The sequence below is a fragment of the Rhineura floridana genome, chromosome 3, assembly GCF_030035675.1.
Source record: "Rhineura floridana isolate rRhiFlo1 chromosome 3, rRhiFlo1.hap2, whole genome shotgun sequence".
Classification (NCBI taxonomy): domain Eukaryota; kingdom Metazoa; phylum Chordata; class Lepidosauria; order Squamata; family Rhineuridae; genus Rhineura; species Rhineura floridana.
In genome coordinates, this window is record NC_084482.1 from 156,128,796 (window position 1) to 156,152,322 (window position 23,527).

Below are 23,527 nucleotides of genomic sequence, written 5' to 3' on the forward strand. Positions count from 1 at the left end.
TGAGGCTGATGGGAGTTGTGGTCCAACAACATCTGGAGGCACACTGATTGGGAAAGGCTGGTATAAAATGTATTTTACTCTGTAAAATGACTGCCGTTGCAAAAACTTTAGATGTCAAATGCAAATGCTGAATAGTACATATTCAGCACATAGTAAGGGAACACTTGCATACCTACAGAACATCCAAATAATATTCATGATTAAACGACTTGTTAAAGGATTGTTATGATGGCACCACTAAAGGGAACTGAAATATTTCAAAACGCTTCTAGCATGATCTTCTCTCTTCTTGTCTGTTCAAGTGTTACAATTCATTCACTCTTCCTACGTAGAATCACTGCCCTTTCATTAGTTCGACTTTGAAAATCCTTCCTGAATTGCTGAAACCCACATTTTCTTTTTTTTAAAAAAGAAGTTGCCTCTTCACCCATGAAAACGATCCTTTATCAGTTTACTTTGTTGGCCCTATTGCTTGCTGATCTTTATTTAGATTCTAGAAGATACTAAAAGTATTCTGTGATCTCATCCACATTATCTGTGTCAGCAAGGAAACTGACTCCCTAGCCTCAGAGTTATTTCGTATTTTATTTCTACATCATCTAAGCCTCTCCAAATACACACAGGAAAGCACATTCTTCACTTAAAATTGGTAAAGACAATTTCACTCCCACTGCAGCCTTGATGCAGAGTAATCATCATTTCTTAGCAAACATTCACATTCTTTCAGAGCTACTGAGTGTCACTTCAACAGGATAGTGTTAGACATATAGCTGACTACTTTCCAACTGGCTCATTTTGACTTTAAGAATGTTACATGAAGTGACCATAAACACACTCTTTGGATGCACGGGCGGGGAGGGGTGCAATGCACTAGAATGAAAACATGATTCAGTTTGCACTTTGTATATGCTATGCACAACAACCAGTGTATCCTGGGCATTCTGCTGTAGAACCTATTTGGTTGTAATAGCTATAATTCTAATGGTTTCCACAGGCACCAGAAAAGCCTCTTGTCCTTTCAATAGCACGCCTGATGCTGCTATTACTGTTTACTCCCTCCCTCAGCAGTGCAGCAGAGAACAGGAAGTAACAGCAAACGGAAGCAGTAGCATCAGCTCTGGTGAGAAAGATAATAATAATAATAATAAATTTAATTTTTGAGTTGCCTATCTGGCCAAAACCACTCTAGGCGACGTACAACATTAAATTCAACAATACATAATAATACAATACATAATAAAATACAATGCAGTCAACAATAACCATTTTAAAAAGCGGCAGTACAGGGCCATCAATAGACAATTTTAAAACAATATAAAGAAATTAGCCCACCCCGGGGACCCCAAAGGCCTGTCCAAAGAGCCATGTTTTTAAGGCTCGGCGAAATGTATCTAGGGAAGGGGCATGGCGAAGATCGAATGGGAGGGAGTTCCAGAGAGTGGGGGCCGCCACTGAGAATGCCCTCTCTCTAGTCCCCACCAACCTAGCTGTTTTCGTTGGTGGGACGGAGAGAAGGCCCTGTGTGGCTGATCTGGTCGGGCGGCTTAGTTGGTGGTACTGGAGATGCTCCTTCAGGTAAACTGGGCCGAGACCGTATAGGGATTTAAAGGTTAAGACCAACACCTTGAATTGGGCCCGGAAAACAACTGGAAGCCAATGTAGATGAAATAACACCAGCGTGATGTGATCACGGTGGCGGCTGTTTGTAAGCAGGCGTGCCGCCGCATTCTGCACCAGTTGTAGTTTCTGGACCGTTTTCAAGGGTAACCCCACGTAGAGCGCATTGCAGTAGTCTAATCGAGAGGTGACCAGGGCATGTACCACCAGTGGGAGCTGATGAATAGGAAGGTAGGGTTGCAACCTCCGTATGAGGTGTAGTTGATACCAAGCTGCCCGGCTCACTGCCGAAATCTGAGCCTCTATGGACAGCTTGGAATCAAGAACAACCCCGAGGCTGCGGACCTGATCCTTCAGGGGCAATTTTACCCCATTAAGATTCAGGTCAGCAACACCCAACCTTCCCCTGTCACCCACAAGTAGCACCTCGGTCTTATCAGGATTGAGCTTCAGCCTGTTTCTTCCCATCCACCCACTCACGGATTCCAGGCACTTGGACAAGGTCTCTACAGCCAACTCCGGTGAAGATTTAAAGGAGAGATAGAGCTGCGTGTCATCAGCATATTGGTGACACCGCAGCCCAAAACCCCTGATGATAGCTCCCAGCGGTTTTACATAGATGTTAAATAGCATGGGAGAGAGGATAGAACCCTGTGGTACTCCACAAGTGAGGGGCCAAGGGTCTGAAACCTCATCTCCCAATGCTACCTGTTGATGCCTGTCAGAGAGAAAGGAACGGAACCATTGTAAAACAGTGCCTCCTATTCCTAATTCCCCCAGGCGATCTAACAGGATACCGTGGTCGACGGTATCAAAAGCCGCTGAGAGATCCAGGAGGACAAGAAAGGTGAATTCTCCCCTGTCTAATGCCCTCCTCATATCATCGACCAGAGCGACCAAGGCTGTTTCAGTACCATGTCCAGTCCTGAAACCCGATTGGTATGGATCTAAATAATCCATTTCATCCAAGTGTGCTGACAACTGGTTAGCCACCACTTGCTCAATGATCTTGCCCAAAAATGGCAAATTCGAAATGGGGCGAAAGTTGTTCAAAACTTGGGGATCCAAGGAGGACTTTTTTAGAATGGATTTTATAATTGCCTCCTTGAGGGCCGGTGGCATTACACCCTCCTTCAAGGATGCATTTACCACCGCCCTAATCCCTTCGCCCAATTTCTCCTTGCAGTTCATAAGGAACCATGATGGGCAAGGATCAGTCAGACAGGTGGTAGGCTTCACCGTTGAAAGTACCTTGTCCACATCCACAGAAGGAAGAGCCCGGAACCGATCCCACTGAACCGGATTGCAACTGGTTAACTCTGGATCCTCTACTGTATCCACAGCGTACGGAATCGAGTTCTTCAGGTGTTCGACTTTATCGGCAAAGTGCCTTGCCAATTTGTCACAGGAAGCCTTTGAATGCTCCAAGGGTTCCTGAGCGACTGGACCGACCAGGCTTCGGACCACTTGGAACAGCTTCCTGGGACAGCACTCAGCGGATGCAATAGAGGCAGCAAAGAAATCTTTCTTTGTTGCCTTTATTGCCACCTGGTAGGCAGCTATTGCTGCTGTAACCTGTGTTCGAGCATCTTCAGAGCGGGATTTCCGCCACCGGCGTTCTAGTCGTCTCACCTCCTGTCTCAGACTTCACAACCGAGGTGTATACCATGGTGCTGTCTGAGTTCTGTTCAGGGGGAGAGGACGTTTCGGAGCCACCCGGTCTAATGCCCTGGTGATTCCCTCGTTCCACTCCATCACCAGGGTTTCGACCGGGCGACCTTCAGCAGGTTCCAATTTCCCCAGTGCAGTTAGGAATCCATCCGGATCCATCAGGCGCCTGGGGCGGACCATTCTAATAGGTCCTTTACCCCTGCGGAGGGTGTGTGGCATCGAGAAGTCAAAATTCACCAGATAGTGATCTGACCATGACACGGGGGTAAAAGAAAAGGCCCCCAACTTCAGAACACTCCCCGCCACTCCCAGGACAAATACAAGGTCGAGAGCATGACCGGCTACATGGGTGGGCTCAGTGTTACTAAGGTGCAGTTCCCAGGAAGCCATGGTTTCCAGGAAATCCCGAGGGGCTCCAATGAGAGTGATCTCAGCGTGTACGTTAAAATCCCCCAGTACTAACAGTTCTGGGGTCAACGTTCACACATCCGAGACCACCTCCAGCACCTCGGTCAGGGAGTCTGCCGTGCAGCGGGGCGGGCGGTACACAAGCAGGATCCCCAGACTGCCCTTCGGGCCCAACCTCCAGTACATGCAATCAACAAACTTGGTCCTTGGGAGCGGAGGCCTGGTGAACATCAAGGACTCCCGATAGATGACTGCCACTCCCCCTCCCCGCCTTCCCACCCTCGGTTGCTGCGCATAGCGGAAACCTGGCGGACACATGGCCTCAAGAGTGGGAGCTGAGGCCTCGTCCAGCCAGGTCTCCGTAATACATACCAGGTCTGCGCACTCATCCAGTATCATATCATGGATGACAGATTTTTTTTGTGTCACAGACCTGGCATTACATAGCAGCAATCGAAGGTCAGTAGGAATCCTGCGTCCCCCAGTTAACTTCTGGTTTTGGGCGGACCCAGAACAGGGGATGGGTATTACGCATCTATCCCCTGTTCTTCTGGATTGACGTGGTTTGCCCTTAGCATCAGTCCAGCACCTGCCGCCCAATCTTGATATAACTTGGCCCCCATCCTTCTCTGTTCCATCCCCCCTTGGTTTACGCATGCCCCTATCCCTGCAGCCTAATGGACAGGCCTACCTAAGACAATAATAAAAGCAAGACCCACCCCATATACCCCGGAGACTACCAGCCACTCCTTTAGGACTGCAGTAAAAATGAAATAGTTTAAATCACAAACTATCCACTTATATGTGCAAACAATTTATAAATGCAAACATACACACTCATTCACAACACACACTCATTCACAACACACACTCATATGCACACTCACTCCTCCAATTCAAACCAACACGTCAGACATAGTCCTGTACTCTGTGCAACGTCGGCAATATCAGCTCTCCTTGAGCAGCGACGATATTCCTCCTCCGACGATGTTCCTCTTCCAGCAGGCAGATGGTCTCCCCAAGCTCCCCCCAGCCAGCCAGCCTATAGATCCCTCCAAGGAGGGACAGATGGAAAAAGGAAACTAGCCCCAGCTGGCTGGTACCAGGGACCTGGTCCTGCAGGGTGTGGCACCTGCCAACAACAGCAGTCCGACAGGGAAGGGCAGTGATGATAACAGCTCTCCCTCCCTGCACCGTGGCGATGTTCCTCTTCTTAAAAGTAAAAAGAGTAGTTGGCCATAGTTGTTCTATCACAGCTCATCTCCTGCTTATCCCTGCTTCCTTTCAGAAAACACATTGCCTGAAGAATAGGCTGGTAACTAGGTGTAAAAACTGTAGTCCAAACGCAGATTCAGAACTAATTACTGCAAGGAGCCCCAGCTGCCGTTACATCCACGCCAAACAGAAGCTTGTCTTTCAGGTCTTTCAGGTCGCCATTTTCATCTGCTTTTAGTTTATTTTATCTCCAAAGTCTCCTTTCTGCCCTTAATAGCCGTAAAATAGGCTAAAATTTATAGAAGCAGAGGCTTCAAGGACCCCATTAAATCAAGAGTGCCAGACAAGAATCTTCCAAGAATCTTCTTAGAAGTAAGCAGAAGTTACAACTTACGTAGATTAGTGCCAAGCCGGACCGACAGAGATAAGAAGTGGAGAAGGCAGTAGTTATTCTTTTTTTTTTTTTTTTTTCAATAATTTTTATTCAGATTTTCATAAAACATACAAGACAAAATCATAAAACATTCAAAGACAAAAAACAAAATCAAAAATAGTTAAACAAAAAGAAAAAAAAGAAAAGAAGAAAAAAAAAAAAACAAAAATAAAAAATAAAGAGTAAAATATTGACTTCCCATTTGTCAAAGATCAAATCAGTTATAAGTCTATAATATATAGCAATCCTGTCTCTTAAGTCATATTATAAAATCACTTTCCTCCAGTAGTTATCTTACTTAATCATCAAATCTCATAAACATTACTTTATTCTTTCCACAAAAAGTCAAAGAGAGGTTTCAATTCTTTAAGAAATATATCTATCAATTTTTTTTTCCAGATAAGCATATCGATTAATCCATCTCATTACTAATTATAATAATCTTATTGTCATAACCATAGTCAAAATAAACATTTCAATTAATCCATCACATCAGAATCTGTTAGGTTCAGTAATTTCAGTAGCCATTGTTCTATTATCTCTATTAGTTCCATTTTCCATCTTCCATCTTCAGTAGTCTTGTTAAGTCCAGTAATTTCAATATCCAATCTTCCATTATCAGTATTCCATAATAATCTTGCTGTCAAAGCCATAGTCATATAATAAGAGTCTGATGGGAATTACCTCTATCCCAAATATTTTCTTGCCATCCATTCTGAATAAGTTGCTGAAATACTGCTGTAAAATCATATCTCTGTTCTTTTTTTCAAAATACACTGGGTCATCTCTTAAAAGTTTTTCCATTGTCACATGGCTGCAGTTAATTCCATAGATTTTCTCTATATTGGGCTCCATCACATCATTCCAGTCCAGAAGATAATCCATGCCATTGATAACTTTATCTCTAGAATCTTCATTAATTTCTTCAGAGATAACATTGAGTTCCAAACAATAGATTTTATTTCTAAAGTCCATAGACTCCAAATCTTGTTCCTGTTCCACGTTTGTTCCAATCTCCGGGATCTCCTCTCTCACAGGGACCCCTATTCCAGTCTCCAGGGTCTCCTCTCTCACAGGGACCCCTATTCCAATCTCCGGGGTCTCCTCTCTCACAGGGACCCCTTCCAGGGTCACCTCTCTCACAGGGACCCTTATATCTTTAATCTCCTGCTTCATTTTACTCAATTCAATTTTCGTTATCTCAATCTCATTCATTATTCTCTGAAACATAGTTATTTCCAGATTCTCAGCCACTTTCTTAATTGCCATTTTAAAAGAAAAATATAGGAAAACCACTTCTTATTTCAGCAACAATTGGGTTAATACTCCAAACTTGGTGACATCACAGTATAAACAGAGCAGACAGCCTTATCTCTCCAATAGTTAAGTAAACAAAATGCAGTTCCCAGGATCGAAGCAATTAATGGCAATCGTCAAGAAACAGATTCGTCAAAATAAAATAGACCAAAAAGAGAGTAGTCTCAAAACAGTATAATATTTTTCAAAATAAAAATCTGGAATAGAAATCCCTCTTCTGTGTGTATCTTTAGAATGCAAATCCAGGACAGCTTTTTGCAACAAAAACAGAGATAAGCTATTAATTAGTGCGTAGCAGAGAGAAGTTACGGCTCCCCAGTGAGATGTCAAAAACCGATCAATCTGGCAAATCTCTTTTAAACAGCAACAATTTAAGTCAAGTAAAAGAAAAATATAGAAAGAAGGGTGCTTGCCTGTTAGTGCGTTCTCTCTTAGAAGATAAGGTGAACGTTCGCTTTATCAGATAGAGCTTGCTGTTGAAAATCCGTCCCACCTTCGTCGGCTGGACCTCGTCCCATAAATTAATGAGATCTGGTCGCCCCAACAAAAATAGGCTTTGAGGTTAATCTCTTCGTTTCTCCCTACCCGGGAGAAGTTTAATCAGTCAAAAAAAAAAAAAAAACTGACTGATATATCTGAATAAGCTTCTTTTGAGGCAGGAGCCCGTCTCAAAAGCAGGCACAGGCTAAGTCACCCTTCCCGGAAGTCCGGCAGTAGTTATTCTTAAAGCATCTCTTTCATGCTTTCCTTATCAAGCAGAGAGAAGCTCCTACATCCAGATCACTCAGGTCCTGTAATTAGTTATAGTCCATGTTCACATAGTAATTATTAGAATGGACAGCTAACACAGCCATCAAGAGGCTTCTGTACATCTGGGATCTGGTTAACAAGGGTTTTAGCTGAATATTGTCTGAATATTTCATCTCTTTTCCTTCTACATCATGTTCCACAGCCCTTCTTTCTGCTTTGTAACATGGAGCGGCGTACAGCATCAAAGATGACTAAGCAGAGGTGTAGTCATTCAGGGTCTCAGGGGGTCTTAGACACCTTACTTTTTTGGGAACAGGGTCCCAGCAGGGTCCCTATGTCTCCAGCATCTTATGAGCCAAAGGGGAGTGTGTTGGCCACTGAGAAGAATTTTCTAACATGCTTCCTTGTCCTTTCCTGATAATAATAATAATAATAATAATAAAATGTTATTTGTTACTCGCCTATCTGTCCGAATTCATGGACACTCTAGGCGACTTACAGCAACATAATAAAATACAGTAACAATCCAAAACATAATATCCATTAATCCAACATCAAGAAACATCAACTAATACAACAGCAAGCTAATCCACCGCAAAACTCCCGTAGGCCTGCCTGAATAGCCAGGTCTTAAGAGCTCGGTGAAAACCCATCAGGGAGGAGGCATGTCGAATATCATAAGGGAGAGAATTCCAGAGGGTGGGGGCCACAACCGAGAACACCCTCTTATTGTGGGAGATACATTAATAAGGATCTCATTCTCAACTCAGCAGCAGGAAAAAAGGATGAGAGGGATAGTGGCTGTTACTTTCATGAAGGGACCCTGCTGTTCTGAATTTGCCACTACACTACTGTGACTAAGTCTAAGCGCTTGTTCACACATGCATGAGTATCACTTAGCTACTCAACAACAGAGGGCTAAATGTGAGAAAACTGACCTCATTTGAGGTGCTACAAGTTGATCTAAAAGTTCTGTCTACAGTGGCCCCTTTGCAAATGCTAGCCACCATCTGATGTTACAGACATTAAAAGAAAAATATTCCAAAGAGCTGTTTATTACCTTTAAAGCCCTAAATGGCTTAGGACTGGGGCACCTTTCCTATGGCTATGTAACTGTCTGTTTAAGGAGGCTCACCTCTTCCCCCTCTTTGATTGCCTTCTGCTGCTTTGTGAAGACCTTTTCAGTAAACATTTGACCCGTCAAGTTATTAGTTTGAATCTCTTCTGGAATATCAATACTTGAAGTGTTTTACCTGCTGAATCTCTCTTTTATCTGTCTACACAAGGGTAACCAATTTTGTGTTCTCCAGGTTTTATGGACTCCAATTTGCATCAGCCCTAGCTAGCATGTGATGTGGGGGGCACCATATTGGCTACTCCTTGTATATTAGTTTGTATTTTTTATTAATCTTTTTAAATGTCTTTGTCATGCTGCAAACCACTTGGAGTGTTTTAATGGAAAGGCCCTATAAAAATATTAAGGGTTGTATTTAAGTTAGTGCTCAGTGCAAGTATTTCTGCTTGCCCAATGGAATGATCTCCCCTCTCCTCCCAGCACATACTGTTCTGGAGATTCTCCCAACCCTTCAGAGTAGATTTGGGGAGAGTGTGCGGGGGCACACAGGGGAAGGAGAAGGGAAAGTCCCACTGAGCTAGCAAGAACCCTTGCACTGGTTTCCACTAGTGCAACAAGGTAGCTGAATACAGCCCTTCTTAATTAATTACTATAGGCCTCACTCTCTATGGTCTTTGGCACTCCTTTTCAATTCTGTTTAATAAAGCTTAATGAGAAAAAAATCATCCCTTCTTCAGAATGATGGTGAATGACTAGGAGCCTGAATGTGAAATATCCCAAATGCAAGGAATTGGAATTTTGTTTTGGTCATTATACAATGATATGTACATACCACAAAAGGAGTGTTTGAATGGCCCAACAAAGGAGCAACTGTAGCTATTTATCAGCCATTCAATGGCCAGCTTGATCTACAGTTGCCGGCTTGGTGCATCAAAAATGGATCCCACAAGCCTGTGTTCTGTACCTATCCATGGAAGACAAAGAAGCAATTCAAATATCCATATTTAGAATAGGGGTTGACTGGAGCCATAAGGAATTTGCTTCACAGTGAAGCCACTGTGTGTTTATTTCATTGCAGGAACAGCTTACCACTCAACCCACGTTGACCACACCATCATCCATCCACTTCTGGCAGTTTTCCAAAAGAGTGGTAAACATGGTTTCAGTTTCAAGCTGTGTACAAGGCAAAGCAATCACACATTTCCCCATGTTACCAAACCTCAGAGATCTATTCAACTCTCCTTTTCAACACACCAGTAAGGCTTTGCTGAGACTGAGGATTGTAGCTGAAGTTCTACTTCTAGTTAGAATAGCTGAACCACAAGGACAGCACTCAATAACAAAGGGGTCAAAGGGGATTCCCTGAAAAGTTCAATTTATTAGGCATTCACTCCAATGAAATTCAGCAGTCGTTTATCTCAGAATTCCTCTGTCCATTGCTTTGCCAGACACAACAGCAAATTCAATAACAGAGATGCCACCTAATCTCCTTCAGTCATAGATAGATTAGATTGGATGGATGGATGGATACCATACACACGCACAATTATACATATAATTCCAATGATTACTTTCTTGTCAGACACATAACCTCCTAGCTTTATCATGTATTAAAATAGTTTGGGTCTCTCTCCTTGAATGGTGAGAAATTCAAGCCAGTCTTTTAGGGTCAGATGTCATACCTTCAGGGAATATCTGCACTGTGAGAATATGAGTATTCCAGCTTGTCACTGTGTTTGTCATCACCCAATTCAGCAAATCAAAATAGTCTTTTGCAAGTCTCCTATAGTGCTATGTGAGCATTAGTGGCATACAGAAGAGGTCCCTCTAAGGAAGGACCATAGCTCAGTGGTAGAGCACAAGCTAGGATAGACTCCTATCAGAAACCCTAGTGAGCTGCTGCCAGTCATTTTAAACAGTATTGAGGTAGTTGGGCTATGGTCTGCCTCAGGATTACAGTGTCCTATGTTTGTTATTAGACAAACCTGCTCTTTTTTTAACTGCTACATTTCAGGGAGTATTACTGGCAATGCATTCACATTTATTCCCTCTCTCTTTTTTAAAAAAATCAGATTTACCCAGATCTTATAGCAGAGGTCAGCAAACATTTTAATGCCGAGGGCCAAATTTCCTTGAGTGTAATCTGTCAGGGGCTGTATGATGGCAGTGGACAACAGGACGAAAGCCAACATGGTGGGGGCATCCCCTGTCTTTGTCTCTCTCTCCCTCTCTTTCTCTTTACCAAAAAGGCTGCTGGAGAAAGAAGAGATTGCTGTTCCCAGAGGTCTGAAATTATAACTTGCAGAGGGATTTTGAAATCAGGCCAAGGATCCCATGAAATAGGGCTGAGGGCCACATGCGGCCACAGGGTCACAGGCTACCCACCCGTGCCTCATAGGAAGCCTTTTCCAGCAAACTAATCAAGAGATGTCAAAATCAGAATGTAAAAGGAAAGCCAAGTAATGAAGATTTTACGGGGGGGGGGTTGCTGTTCAGCCTTTCAGCATGAAGACATGGATTCTTTTCCTTTCAATCTCAAGAATATTATTTTACTGGATGAAAATATTGTTTTTATTTAATCTAGAACATCTGCATTCCATCTTTATCCCAAAAAGATCAAGGTAGCATACAGGGCTTCACCCAGATCTCATACTCTAAATCCCACATTTTGTCAGTCACTATGACTTTCTCTTATTTATTTATTTATTTATTTATTTATTTATTTATTTTATTTTTGGGGGTGTATTTTATCACCCTATTTGTTTAATTTATATGCAGAACATATCATACAGAAAGCAAGATTGGACCAAGATGAAGGAGGTGTGAAAATTGGAGGGAGAAATATCAATAGGGTAAGATATGCAGACGATACCATACTACTAGCAGAAACCAGTAATGATTTGAAACAAATGCTGATGAAAGTTAAAGAGGAAAGCACAAAAGCAGGACTACAGCTGAATGTCAAAAAGACTAAAGTAATGTCAACAGAAGATTCATGTAACTTTAAAGTTGACATTGAGGACATTGAACTTGTCAAGGATTATCAATACCTTGGCACAGTCATTAACCAAAATGGAGACAATAGTCAAGGAATCAGAAGAAGGCTAGGACTAGGGAGGGCAGCTATGAGAGAACTAGGAAAGGTCCTCAGATGCAAAGATGTATCACTGAACACTAAAATCAGGATCATTCAGACCAGGGTATTCCCAATCTCTATGTATGGATGTGATAGTGAAAAAAGCAGATAAGAGAAAAATCAACTCATTTGAAATGTGGTGTTGGAGGAGAGCTTTGTGGATACCATGGACTGCGAAAAAGGCAAATAATTGGGTGTTAGAACAAATTAAGAGAGCCAGTGTGGCGTAGTGGTTAGGGTGTTGGACTATGACCTGGGAGACCAGGGTTCGAATCCCCACATAGCCATGAAGCTCACTAGGTGACCTTGGGCCAGTCACTGCCTCTCAGCCTCAGAGGAAGACAATGGAAAACCACCTCTGAATACCACTTACCATGAAAACCCTATTCATAGGGTCACCATTAGTTGGAATCAACTTGAAGGCAGTTCATCAGCAACATCAAAACAAATTAAACCAGAACTATCACTAGAAGCTAAAATGACAAAACTGAGGTTATCATACTTCGGACACATAATGAGAAGACATGATTCACTAGAAAAGACAATAATCCTGGGGTAAACAGAAGGGAGTAGAAAAGGAGGAAGACCAAAGAAGAGATGGATTGATTCCATAAAGGAAGCCACAGACCTGAACTTATAAGTTCTGAACAGGGCAGTTTATAACAGATGCTATTGGAGGCCACTGATTCATAGGGTTGCCATAAGTCAAAATCGACTTGAAGGCACATAACAACAACATCATCCTCCCAAGAGGAGCCAAGAGCAGCAAACAAAAAAGCTAAAAGCATCCTAAAAATAAAAAAACTTTAAAACATATTAAAACAAAACATCTTTAAAGACATATTAAAAGACCTTTAAAAAAACAACTTAAAAACAACAACTTGAGAAGCAATTCCAGCAGACACAGACTTCTCTCAGACGGTTCCCACTCAGACAGTTGTAACCGATTAAGTCCTACTCACAGTAAACCTAGTAAATGAGTGAATCTAAGGTAGCCATGTATATTAACTTTAATGGAACTACTCTGAGTAGAATCAGAACTGAATACCACCCCGAGTTTCTTGGTTTTGTTGTAAGTAGTAGAGGCAAAGGTTGGAGATTTCAGTTTCATGTACATGTGGACACAGTGGGAAGTCCCAACAGTTGTAATAGACATCTATGAATTGGTCATATGTTATATTGTTGTGACCCACCCTGGAACCTTCTGGTGAAGGGCAGGTAATAATAATAATAATAATAATAATAATAATGATGATGATGATGATGATGATGGATGCAGATGATGCAGAGCACATATTCTACCTCCACTGTTGGAGGCAATATGCCTCTGAATACCAGTTGCTGGAAATTACAGGTGGCAAGAGCGTTGCGCTCAGGTCCTGCTTATGGGCTTCCCATAGATATCTGGTTGACCATTGTGAGAACAGAGTGCTGAACTAGATGGGCCATTGGCCTGATCCAGCAGAGTTCTGCTTATGTTCTTATAATATTTCCCACTTGGAAGATTTGTCTGCTAATTTTGCCTCCAAAACGGATAACAAATTGGTGTTCATGGTCTTAGTTGTAACTGGACACAATAAACCACAAGTAGGTTTATCCATACCCCATCTTCACCTCTGATGCTAGAAAATGGGATGACTTACCTCCCTGAAGCACAGCTTCCTCAAGTACTGATGTGGCAATAAAGTCAGTGGTTGCCAAATCTTCTGGGTTGCCTGAGGTACAAACCCAGCGGAATGGTCCAAATCCGAGGGAAAAAATGTCACTGGGAAGAGAATATCTTTCACAATTAGAAGATAGCTGAAATTCCTGCCATATTTATCCTGGCAGTCAGCAATGCTTTTCTTTCATTAAGTGAAGATGGAAGGATTCCAAATATTTCAAACAAACTAATCCAAACACAAAGCTCTTTCAGCCATTATTTCAGAATTTTCAGCAAGGTTTTAGAAACAAACATAAACTTCTCTGTGTAGATATACCACACCTGCCATAAATGGATTCTGAGAAAACCTGGAAGGTTTAATCAAAGAAGCATCCAACGAAGTTCAACTCAGAATAGACCCATTGAAATTAATAGACCTAGGTTAGTCATGTCCATTAATCTCAATGGGTCTACTCTAAGTAGAAGAATTTAGTTAAGTGCAACCCACATTCTGTGAGTCAACTATATCCCACACTTAGCAGTTAGTTTTTGCCACATATGTGTAGCGGTAAACAGACCACTCTCCCTCCCATCTGTCTGCTGGCCAAGACATCCCTCCTTAACAGACAGCAGGGTGAGAAGTGGCTAGAAGGGAGGAAGTAGCACGAGGCGGACTTGCCACCCTCTATACCAAAGCACAGATCTTTGGGGAATACTTTGACTTAGTGTGGGGTAGCAGGCTGGGTTGGCCTTGTGAACCCTGGAGTGAACCCCAGATGTTGGACTGCACTTTCTTCCAATTCAGAATTTGTCTCATAGATCTCTACCATGCTTCCATAAATGTTTATACCTACATGACTGAGTGGCAAACATGATGGGCTTCTCAGTTCAAGCTGCTCATAGTAACTTTAAAATATCAAAAGACCATCTCTATCCCTACCAACCTTCTCAGGTGTCAAGATCTGCAGAGGGGGCTCACTTGGTCAGTGGAGGATGGTGGTTTCGGGGAAATGGGGCTCTGCTCCAGCAACCTTACTCTGCCCTCAGTCAGCCCCCACCTGCCTGCCTTCTTACTTCCGTCCTGTCCAGGGGCTGGCACAAGCTGTTACCTTCCTCCTCCTTCGTCTCAGTGTTGTCCCTTGTAGAACTCAGTGGGGAGGACGATGGGGACAAAACTAGAACTAGTTGCCTCTGCTTCTCATTGGCTCCAGCTCCACTTGTCATTAGCTCTCGCTCCTCTACTGTTGGGCTCCTTGCTTTCTGCCCTACCAGTCCCAAAGGGCACCAGCCACCACTGCTCTTGGTAGACCCCCCACCTTGTACACACCTCAGAAGTATGCTGGATTTATTCTGTTCTGTTCCATTTGGAACAGTTTTATTTATGTTTATAACTGTAATTTTTAATCTGTTTGTATTATTGTATATATTATGGTTGTATATACTATTATTGCATATACTATTGTTAAAACCTGCCCTGGGACCTCATGGTAAAGGTTGGGTAAAAAATCTTTATTAATAAGTAAGTAAATAAATAAATTGGTGAGCTGCGGTATAGCATAACCCATCTGGTAGTAATTGGTCTACTGGTAGTCTACTGGTCTACTGTAGTTACTGGTCTTATTCACAATAAAAAAATTGAACGCTTATGAACATACAAGAGTGACTAAAAAAGTGGTCTCAAACATGGCAACTCATTCAGTGTCTTCCTCCTTCTCTTCCCAATCCCTCTCAAAGTGCAGACACATACATTTCTTCTTTCTAGATGGAAAAAAGGTTGGTGTTCCTGTACTTTATTCTCTTCTACATACCCCATAATGTGCTGGACATAAGAAGGGTATCGGAATTCAGATTTGCTGGCTCCTCTTTTCTCAACATCAGCACCTTTGGAACAATTCAAATGAAAGTTATGAAAGGAGGAAGAAAATCCATTGGCTTCCAACACTGCATCTAGATGGGCAGCTCCTAGTGCTAATAAATCATTGCTTATCTACTTTAAGCTACAACCAGAATTGCAAGTGACTTTCCACACTTTTTTCTGCATCCTGCTGTCCACACCAGTGGGCGTGACATAACTGATGGGGGGACGGGAGAGGGGATGGTCCAATTCACCTGAATAACCATTTTGGGGAGGAGGGTTCAGAGTGATCCTTTAAAAAAAGCATATTTTTTATTTAGTGCTAAGTGCTTGTTCATTTAAGCCTTTTCAATGGCAGCACTGCAGCTCTAGAATGTCCTGCCAACTGAATTGCATCCCCCCCCCAATATCTAAACTCTTTTAGGCAGAAGGTAAGTTCCATTTGTTTCAGCTAGCTCTTAATGGCTGATTATGTTGCTGCCTCACATTCTAAGCTGTTCTGATCTACATAGTGTTGAATTGCTACTTTTAGCTTAAAAGATTGCATTCGGGTTGTATCCAAAGTAGTGCTGAGTCATGGTCCCATCAGCACAAGGATTTTTGCTTGCACAATGGAACTTTCCCCTCCTCCCAGACAATTCCTAAATCTGTTTTAGGGATTCCTCCAGTGCAGGGGGAGCTAGTGGTTCCATGTCAGTGGGGCAGTGTAATCTGCTCCAGTTTTAGTGTGAACTTTCAAGGACCTGTCCAACCTTGGACTGCGCCTTGAAAGTTCAGACTATAACCCAGAGCAGATTCCATTGCCCCACTAACATGGAGCAATCAGCTGCCACTGCTCCAACCCTCGGAGGAGATTTGGGGAGGGAGTGGGGCACATGCAGGGAGAGGAGAGGAGAGGAGGAAAAGACCTGTTGTGCAAGTGGAAATCCTTGTGCTGATGGGGTGCATTAGTTGGACACTGCCCTATGTTTGCTTTGTATATTGTGCTGGGTGTGACTGCAGATAAACAGAATATGATGATGATGATGATGACAATGATGATGTAGCTTCAGCCTTTTTAGGTATTGCAAAGCCTTTGATTGTGTAGATCATGAAAAACTATGGAATGCTTTAAAAGAAATGGGGGTACCACAGCATCTGATTGTCCTGATGCGCAACCTATACTCTGTACAAGAGGCTACTGTAAGGACAGAATATGGAGAAACTGATGGGTTTCCCATCGGAAAGGGTATTAGAGAGGGGTGTATTTTATCACCCTATTTGTTTAATCTATATGCAGAACATATCATACGTAAGTGGAATTGGACCAAGATAAAGGAGGTGTAAAAATTGGAGGGAGAAATATCATCAATTTAAGATATGCAGACGATACCATACTGCTAGCAGACACCAGTAATGATTTGAAACGAATGCTGAGGAAAGCACAAAAGTAGGACTACAGCGGAACGTCAAAAAGACTAAAGTAATGACAACAGAAGATTTATGTAACTTTAAAATTGACAATGAGGACATTGAACTTGTCAAGGATTATCAATACCTCGGCACAGTCATTAACCAAGGAGGCTAGCAGTGGGAAGGGCAGTTATGAGAGAACAAAAAAATGTCTTCAAATGCAAAGATGTATCACTGAACACTAAAGTCAGGATCATTCAGACCATGGTATTTCTGATCTCTATGTATGGATGTGAAAGTTGGACAGTGAAAAAGGCGGATAAGAGAAAAATCAACTCATTTGAAATGTGGTGTTGCCCGAGAGCTTTGCAGATACCATGGACTGTGAAAAAGACAAATAATTGGGTGTTAGAACAAATTAAACCAGAACTATCACTAGAAGCTAAAATGATGAAACTGAGGTTGTCATACTTTGGACACATAATGAGAAGACATGATTCACTTGAAAAGACAATAATGCTGGGAAAAACAGAAGGGAGTAGAAAAAGAGGAAGGCCAAACAAGAGACGGATTGATTCCATCAAGGAAGCCAGAGACCTGAACTTACAAGATCTGAACAGGGTGGTTCATGGCAGATGCTGTTGGAGGTCACTGATTCCTAGGGTTGCCATAAGTCGTAATCAGCTTGAAGGCACATAACAACAACAAAGATAGGATTTGGGTGAATAGGATAGGAATGAATAGCTTTGCATTGGCTAAGATGGGGCAAGTTGGAAAAAAGTTAAGTATTTTAAATATTTCAAAATTCCTACCTAGTAGGCATTCCATGTGGGAGGAATTAACACGAAGCCCAAATGTAGCTCTCCGTGGGTGTCAGATCATCATATACCAAATGGTGACATGCACAGAAAAGTGCCTCCTTCCCTCATAGAAAGTTTGAAACATGGGAAGCGCCCCTATCCTAGGGGAGTGTCATTTACTCACCCAAATAAATGACTTGTTTAATCTATGCAAAAGGGAAACTAGCTACTCACCAGCTCTCTGAGCTTCTAGGAGGAAAGCATTTCCATAGTCCCAAAAAAACATTCCTTGATCGGACAGTTTGTTGATGGCAGTCACTTGTCTCCTCAGACTGAAAACAAAAAGATATAAGGTTACCTGCAACACCATACATGAATTTCTATAAATAAAAACTTACAAGCCCTTTAACACATCCATTATGCCCTTAAGCAGAGATGGGGGAGAAATACGTTCAGTGTACCCACTTAATCTGTACTTCCTGCACTAATACACAACTTGAAACACAGCTATTCTTCAGTTTGCACTTCTCCTAAGTCTGCGATGTAGTTCTCCAACCAAAATGTGTATATTAGGGGAAATAGCGCACATAAATTGTGTACTATAGTGAAAATAAAGTATAAAGCTGCATTATATTGGGGAAAAAGCACACTGAAAGCAGCAGTCCTGCATCTCTACCTCACCTGTTGGAGGCAGTATGCTCTGAATGTGAATTGCTGGGGAGTGCAAGAGGGGATGAGCAGAGTGAGGTAGTTAAGTTCACTGATGATACTGAATTGTTCAGGGTGGTTAAAACACAAGGGATTGCAAAGAACTCCAAAAGGATCCCTCCAGCCTGAGTAAAATGGCAAATGCAAATGCAATTCAATGTAAACAAGTAGAAAGTTATGCACGTCAGGGCAAAAAATCTTGGTTTCACATATATGCTTATGGAGTCTGAACTGGCAGCAACTGAACAGGGCAGATAAAATCCTAAGCAGCAGAAAACACGCAAGAGCAAAATAAGCAACAGAACCAACCTGACAACTTAAATCAATATTGCCGGCACATCACACACACAAAAAGAAAAAGGGGGAAAAGGAAAATAATCAGACATTTACACGCCAGTAAGGAAAGAGTCAGGCAAGCTTGCCAGGAGTAGGGGTTCCACAGTCTGGGCACTGCAACCGAGAAGGCCCTGTCTCATGTTCCCAACAGCCATACCTCTGTTGATATGGGACATGGATCAGAATCTCTCCTGAACACCTCAGTAGCTAGGCAGTGTCAAGCAAGAGCATATCCTTTAAAATAATTTCTGTTCCTAAAACATAAGTATTAAGTGACATAGGCCAACAGCAGACATTATGGTGACTAATTGTTTAACAATGGATCTGCCCCTACCCTGTATAAAATGTACTACAGGGAAGAGGCCTGATTTTAAAGATGTGGGTGAGGAGAACTGAATCCTCCCCCATCTTGCAGCTTAACTTCCTACAGTCTATTGGAATGCTTCACCACCACCAGGCTCCAATATTGAAAGTCAGCCCAGCTGGGGTGGGGGTGGGGGAAGTGCCAGGGCAATGGGAGTGGAGATGGTTGGCCACTGTTCTTATTTGTCAAAGCAATGTTCTGTTATAGAGCCAGGTTGCTTGTGTCACCGTCTTGCCCCTGGGAAATTCAAGGCTAGTAACATTGCTGGCCTCCCATATTCTAGGGGAGAAAGGTTATTGCTCCAGTAGAAGATCTCGATCTCTGATGGTTCAGCTCTCCTGCCACCCCTTTTGTTCTATAAATCAGGCCCTTTTCTCACTTAGGATTTGGCCAGACAATGGAATGTCTAATTTGAACCATGGAGTTCAACTAGTTTGAGTATCGGTCAATATGAGCAACTCCCAGCTCCCAAACCCTCTTTTCTGAAAAAAAAAGACCTAGCAGGAACAAGCTGCAGGAAGAGAACCGTTACCGTTAATCTATATAGCCTAATTCCCTAATGTCTCGTTCCGGTGAGTATGCATTAGAAAAACAAGCAGCTGGCAATGGCTCAAAATCAATACAGCTGGATCACTTAACATTTGCAGTTGAAATCAAACCCCTCTTCCTGCACAGTCGTTTGCTGATGTGATTTTAGAATCAAACTAATTACATGAACGACATTTCTACAGTCTGTTCTGACCTTTGGCAAGGAGAATGTCCCTTTCTGGTGGTCAGCTCATGTATACTGTTGTCCCTGAATTTGTCGGAGGTTTATGTTGCTAATGAAGAGATGCTCTTTTGCACTGAATTTACTGTCCCAGTGTACAGATTCTGGTATGCTGATTTCATAAATGTCATATAAAAATCAATCTGCCCTCAACAGAGGCAGAGTTTCTTCCAACCTACAAACTGCCACAACAAAACATGTGCAAATTATTGAAGTACCTCTCTTGCACTAGGGTGTGGAATTTCACGGGATTGCTAGACATGAGCTGGTTAGCCTCCTTAAAGTTCAGCTGTACCGGGCAGTAGCCTCCATTAAATGGATTGTGACAGGATGTTTGGTCAGACCCCAAATCAGCTAACAGTTCTCCAGTGGTACTGAATTCTTCAACAAGTCTCTCCCTGTGTATAGACAGAGAAATCAGAACATTTAGCCTGATTTTAGTATGAAAATTAGAAAAACAGATATCAGGAGCACCTAGAGGAAACTCTATACATTTGCTAAGGGACCCATTGACAGCTGGTATAGCACAGCAGGGAGGAGAGCCTGGCTGGGAGTCCAGAGTCTGTGAGTTCAAATCCCCACTCGTGTCTCCTGGGTGTCAAGGGCCAACTAAAGATCACCCCCAAAGTGAGTGGCTCAGGGGTTAAGTGCCCTGCCCAGTTGCCCCCCAGCTGGCAGTTGCGGACAAGGAAAGGGCTGGCTTGTGCAGCTGTAGCAAGCTGAGCAGGCCCTAGCCAGCTGGGGAGGACTAGCCTCAGAGGGAGGCAATGGTAAACCCCCTCTGAATACCGCTTACCATGAAATCCCTATTCATAGGAAATCGCTATTCATAAGTCGGATCGACTTGAAGGCAGTCCATTTCCATTTTCAAGAGACTCATTATAGGGAATGGTACAACCAATACATCAAGCATTTGTAAATCCCACTGATTTCAATGGCAAATCATTCACTCTCTCATTAAAATCAGTAAGATTCAGGGCTGGGGTAGCAACTTCAAAGTGCATTTTTGTTGCGACTACAGCATGGATCACCCTGAGCCCCATGCTGTCAAGAAGATCACAGGTTAATCATTAGCTACTTACCAAAGATCTACCGCATTCCCATGATATCCCAGACTAAGAGCCATCTTCTTCTTCTTTGCTTCCCTGTAAATAAGTCAAAAAGGAATTAAATGTTAACTATTCAAAAGCAACTACGTTTCAAAAACTGTATCATGATGTTTTTAGCTTTAAAATATACAGAAGAGCTTTCCTCATAAAATATTCTCTGACAAACATTTTCAAGCAAATAACACTTTCTGGAAATGATGGGTTATATTCAATGCTAGTTCTATTCACAGCAGATCCATTGAAATTAATAGACATGTCTAAATGAGGTCCATTAATTGAAACAGATCTACTCTGAGTATAACTTGGTTGGATACACACAACTATGTAGGAGCCTCTTGAAGCTATAAAGTGGGATAAAAGTATTCTTAATTAATGTTAGCATACTCACAGCCCATGGGTTTTAAGTGTCTAGCTTCTCCTGACATGTGTTCTTCTCATCCTCATCCACTGACTTCTTTGCTCTTACAATCCCCTCTTTGACCTCTGACCTGTCTGCCTGTCCTGACTCTCTGGATGTCATTGGCTGATCCTCTCTGATGTCAAAGTGAGCATTCCGGCAGAGATGTCATAGATGCCCTCTAGCTACCATTGACTATTCTGTGCTTGAGGACTTGACCTACCTTTAAGGCTTTGGGAGACTTTAAAATTACAAAAAGAACAGGAACAGCTCTTGGTAACAAATTAAACATGTAAGAATCAACAAGATGTCACGTTATTGGATAATATCTCATTGGTGCCAATCAGGTGAGTAGTTTGAGAAACTTTAAATGGAAACAGACAACTCTTGCTGTGTTATGGTATGTGATATTTTTGTTAATGGTGTGTTTGTTAACAGTGATCTCTTCTGCAGTCTGAGATCGAAACACTAAATTAAATATGTTTGGCTCCAATGTGGACAAATTATTTACAACAGCTGTGTTGGGAGCCTTTGTCCCATCAGATGCTGCTGAACTACAACTCCCATCAGCTCCAGCAAGCATGGCCAATGGTCAGGGTTTATGGGAGCTGTAGTCCAACACCACCTGGAGGGCTAAAGATTCCACAAGCCTGCACTAAGGGGAAAATGGCTGAAGATGTAAACCATGGTGATGCTGAAAAGATAAGACTTCAAGCTTATAAGTGCAAGTAGAAGAGCTGCTTCAAGGGATGCGGCAAGCTGCATGTGTCAAACATTTCACCATTGCAAAGTCTTAAATCATTAGCCAGTCTCTGCCCCTCTTCACTACACACCTTACTGGATTACTGTAATGTACTCTATGTGAGGCTGCCCTTGAGGTTGGTCTGGAAGCTGCAGCTGGTGTAAAATACGGCCGTGTGACTGCTCACTGGGGGAGGGTATCGCCAACAAGTCATCCCACTGCTGAAAGAATTTCACTGGCTGCCCAATAGCTACCAGGCCAAGTTCAAGATTCTGGATTTGGTGTACAAGGCCCTATACAACTTGAGACCAGGATACCTGAAAGATCGTCTTACCCAGTCGATCACTGTGCTCTGCAGGTGAGGGCCTCCTGCAGATACCGTCTTATCAGAAAGTCCATTCTGCCAACATAGGAAGTGGACCTTTAGTGTTGGGGCACCTACCCTTTGGAATTCCCTCCCCTTAAATATTAGAAAGACACCAACTGTGCTATCTTTTTGGCACCTACTGAAGACCTTCCTCTTTCAACAAGCCTTTTAAGTAGAGACCGTATCCCAGTCTGCGTCTGTGTTGGAACTGCTTTTTAAGATTTTTTAAAGCTTTTTTAAAAAAAGATGTTTTTAAAGATGTTTTGTTTTTATATATTTTGAAGTCTGTTTTTAAGATGTTTTAGTGTTTTGTTTGCGGCCCTGGGCTCTGTTTGGGAGGAACGGTGGGATATAAATTTAACCGATGATGATGATGATCATTATTATCATCATCATCATCAACAACAACAACAACAATAATAATAATAGGGGAAACAGATGTCAGGACCAGCCCCAAGAGTGTTCTTTATTTTAGTGAGGAGCACTACTGACCCACTATTCACTCACTTCTGTGAAATGTAAGGTCAAATAAACCATTGCAGAGATACGGCACAGAAGATTGTCTGCTGCAGCCTTTTTCTCCACATTGTGGAAAATACTCCAAAAGTCCTTTGGTGAGATATGGAGTTAATTAGTGAGTCATTGAACAATGTGTTTCTTGAGCCGTACCTGAGCCGGATGATACAGTAGTCCAGGCTGTTCGTGATTTCCATCAACCATCCCTGCTGGTGACGTTTTAAAAGGGCAGCTTCATCAACCTGAGAGGTTGCATTAAAATAAAATAAAATAACCAACTACTGAACTTTAGAATAATTTGTCCTCATGGGTGAGTGACCAATCCTGTGTAGAACTGAGGCCTAGTTTGGGACAGGCCCTTTATAGCTGAAGAATCACAGATGATGAATCAGTGAGATTTCCTACCAGAGCAAATTTAGAAACAAGATTCTCTCCATCATCACTGGTAAAATTACATGGGTCGCTGAAGCCCTTTTTTACTCTATTTAATAGCAGAGCTATAAAGCTGTTATTATAGTAAGGCCTGTTTCACATGAGAACATTTCAACTCCATGGGGAAACATTTTATTGAGTGAGCAAGGCATGCTGTATCTGTCAACCGCCAAATAGCATGAATTACAATCTGCCCAGCAAAATTCATATTTGATTTTTTAAAACATCACAATAGCAAAACCTTTCAGCTTCTTGGAACTTTTTCCTTTTCTTTCTTTCTTTCTCTCTTTCTTTCTTTTTTTTATAAAAAAGACTCATTGTTATTTAAATAGATGGAAGCATTTTCCCACAAAGTAAGGGCCTAGGGTTGGGTAATTTAGCGCGTAGCTCACTTAAGACCACAATCCAAAAGAGACTAAAAATCACTTAACCCCACTGAAATCAATCAACTAACATTCCGCTTGGGATTGTGGCCT

The 23,527-nt window shown here is 42.3% G+C and overlaps 1 protein-coding gene across 1 annotated transcript in view; it reads right to left on the reverse strand.

Annotated features, from left to right (window-relative positions):
• Positions 1-23,527, reverse strand: part of UROC1 (urocanate hydratase 1) — a 92,782-nt gene that overhangs the window by 39,544 nt on the left and 29,711 nt on the right. Inside the window, exons 9-14 of the mRNA XM_061618419.1 lie at positions 22,773-22,861; positions 20,571-20,633; positions 19,707-19,886; positions 17,546-17,643; positions 15,073-15,145; positions 13,266-13,387 (exon numbers count right to left, since the gene is read on the reverse strand). Coding sequence (XP_061474403.1) covers positions 13,266-13,387; positions 15,073-15,145; positions 17,546-17,643; positions 19,707-19,886; positions 20,571-20,633; positions 22,773-22,861 — 625 coding nt within the window. The remainder of the gene's footprint in view (positions 1-13,265; positions 13,388-15,072; positions 15,146-17,545; positions 17,644-19,706; positions 19,887-20,570; positions 20,634-22,772; positions 22,862-23,527) is intronic.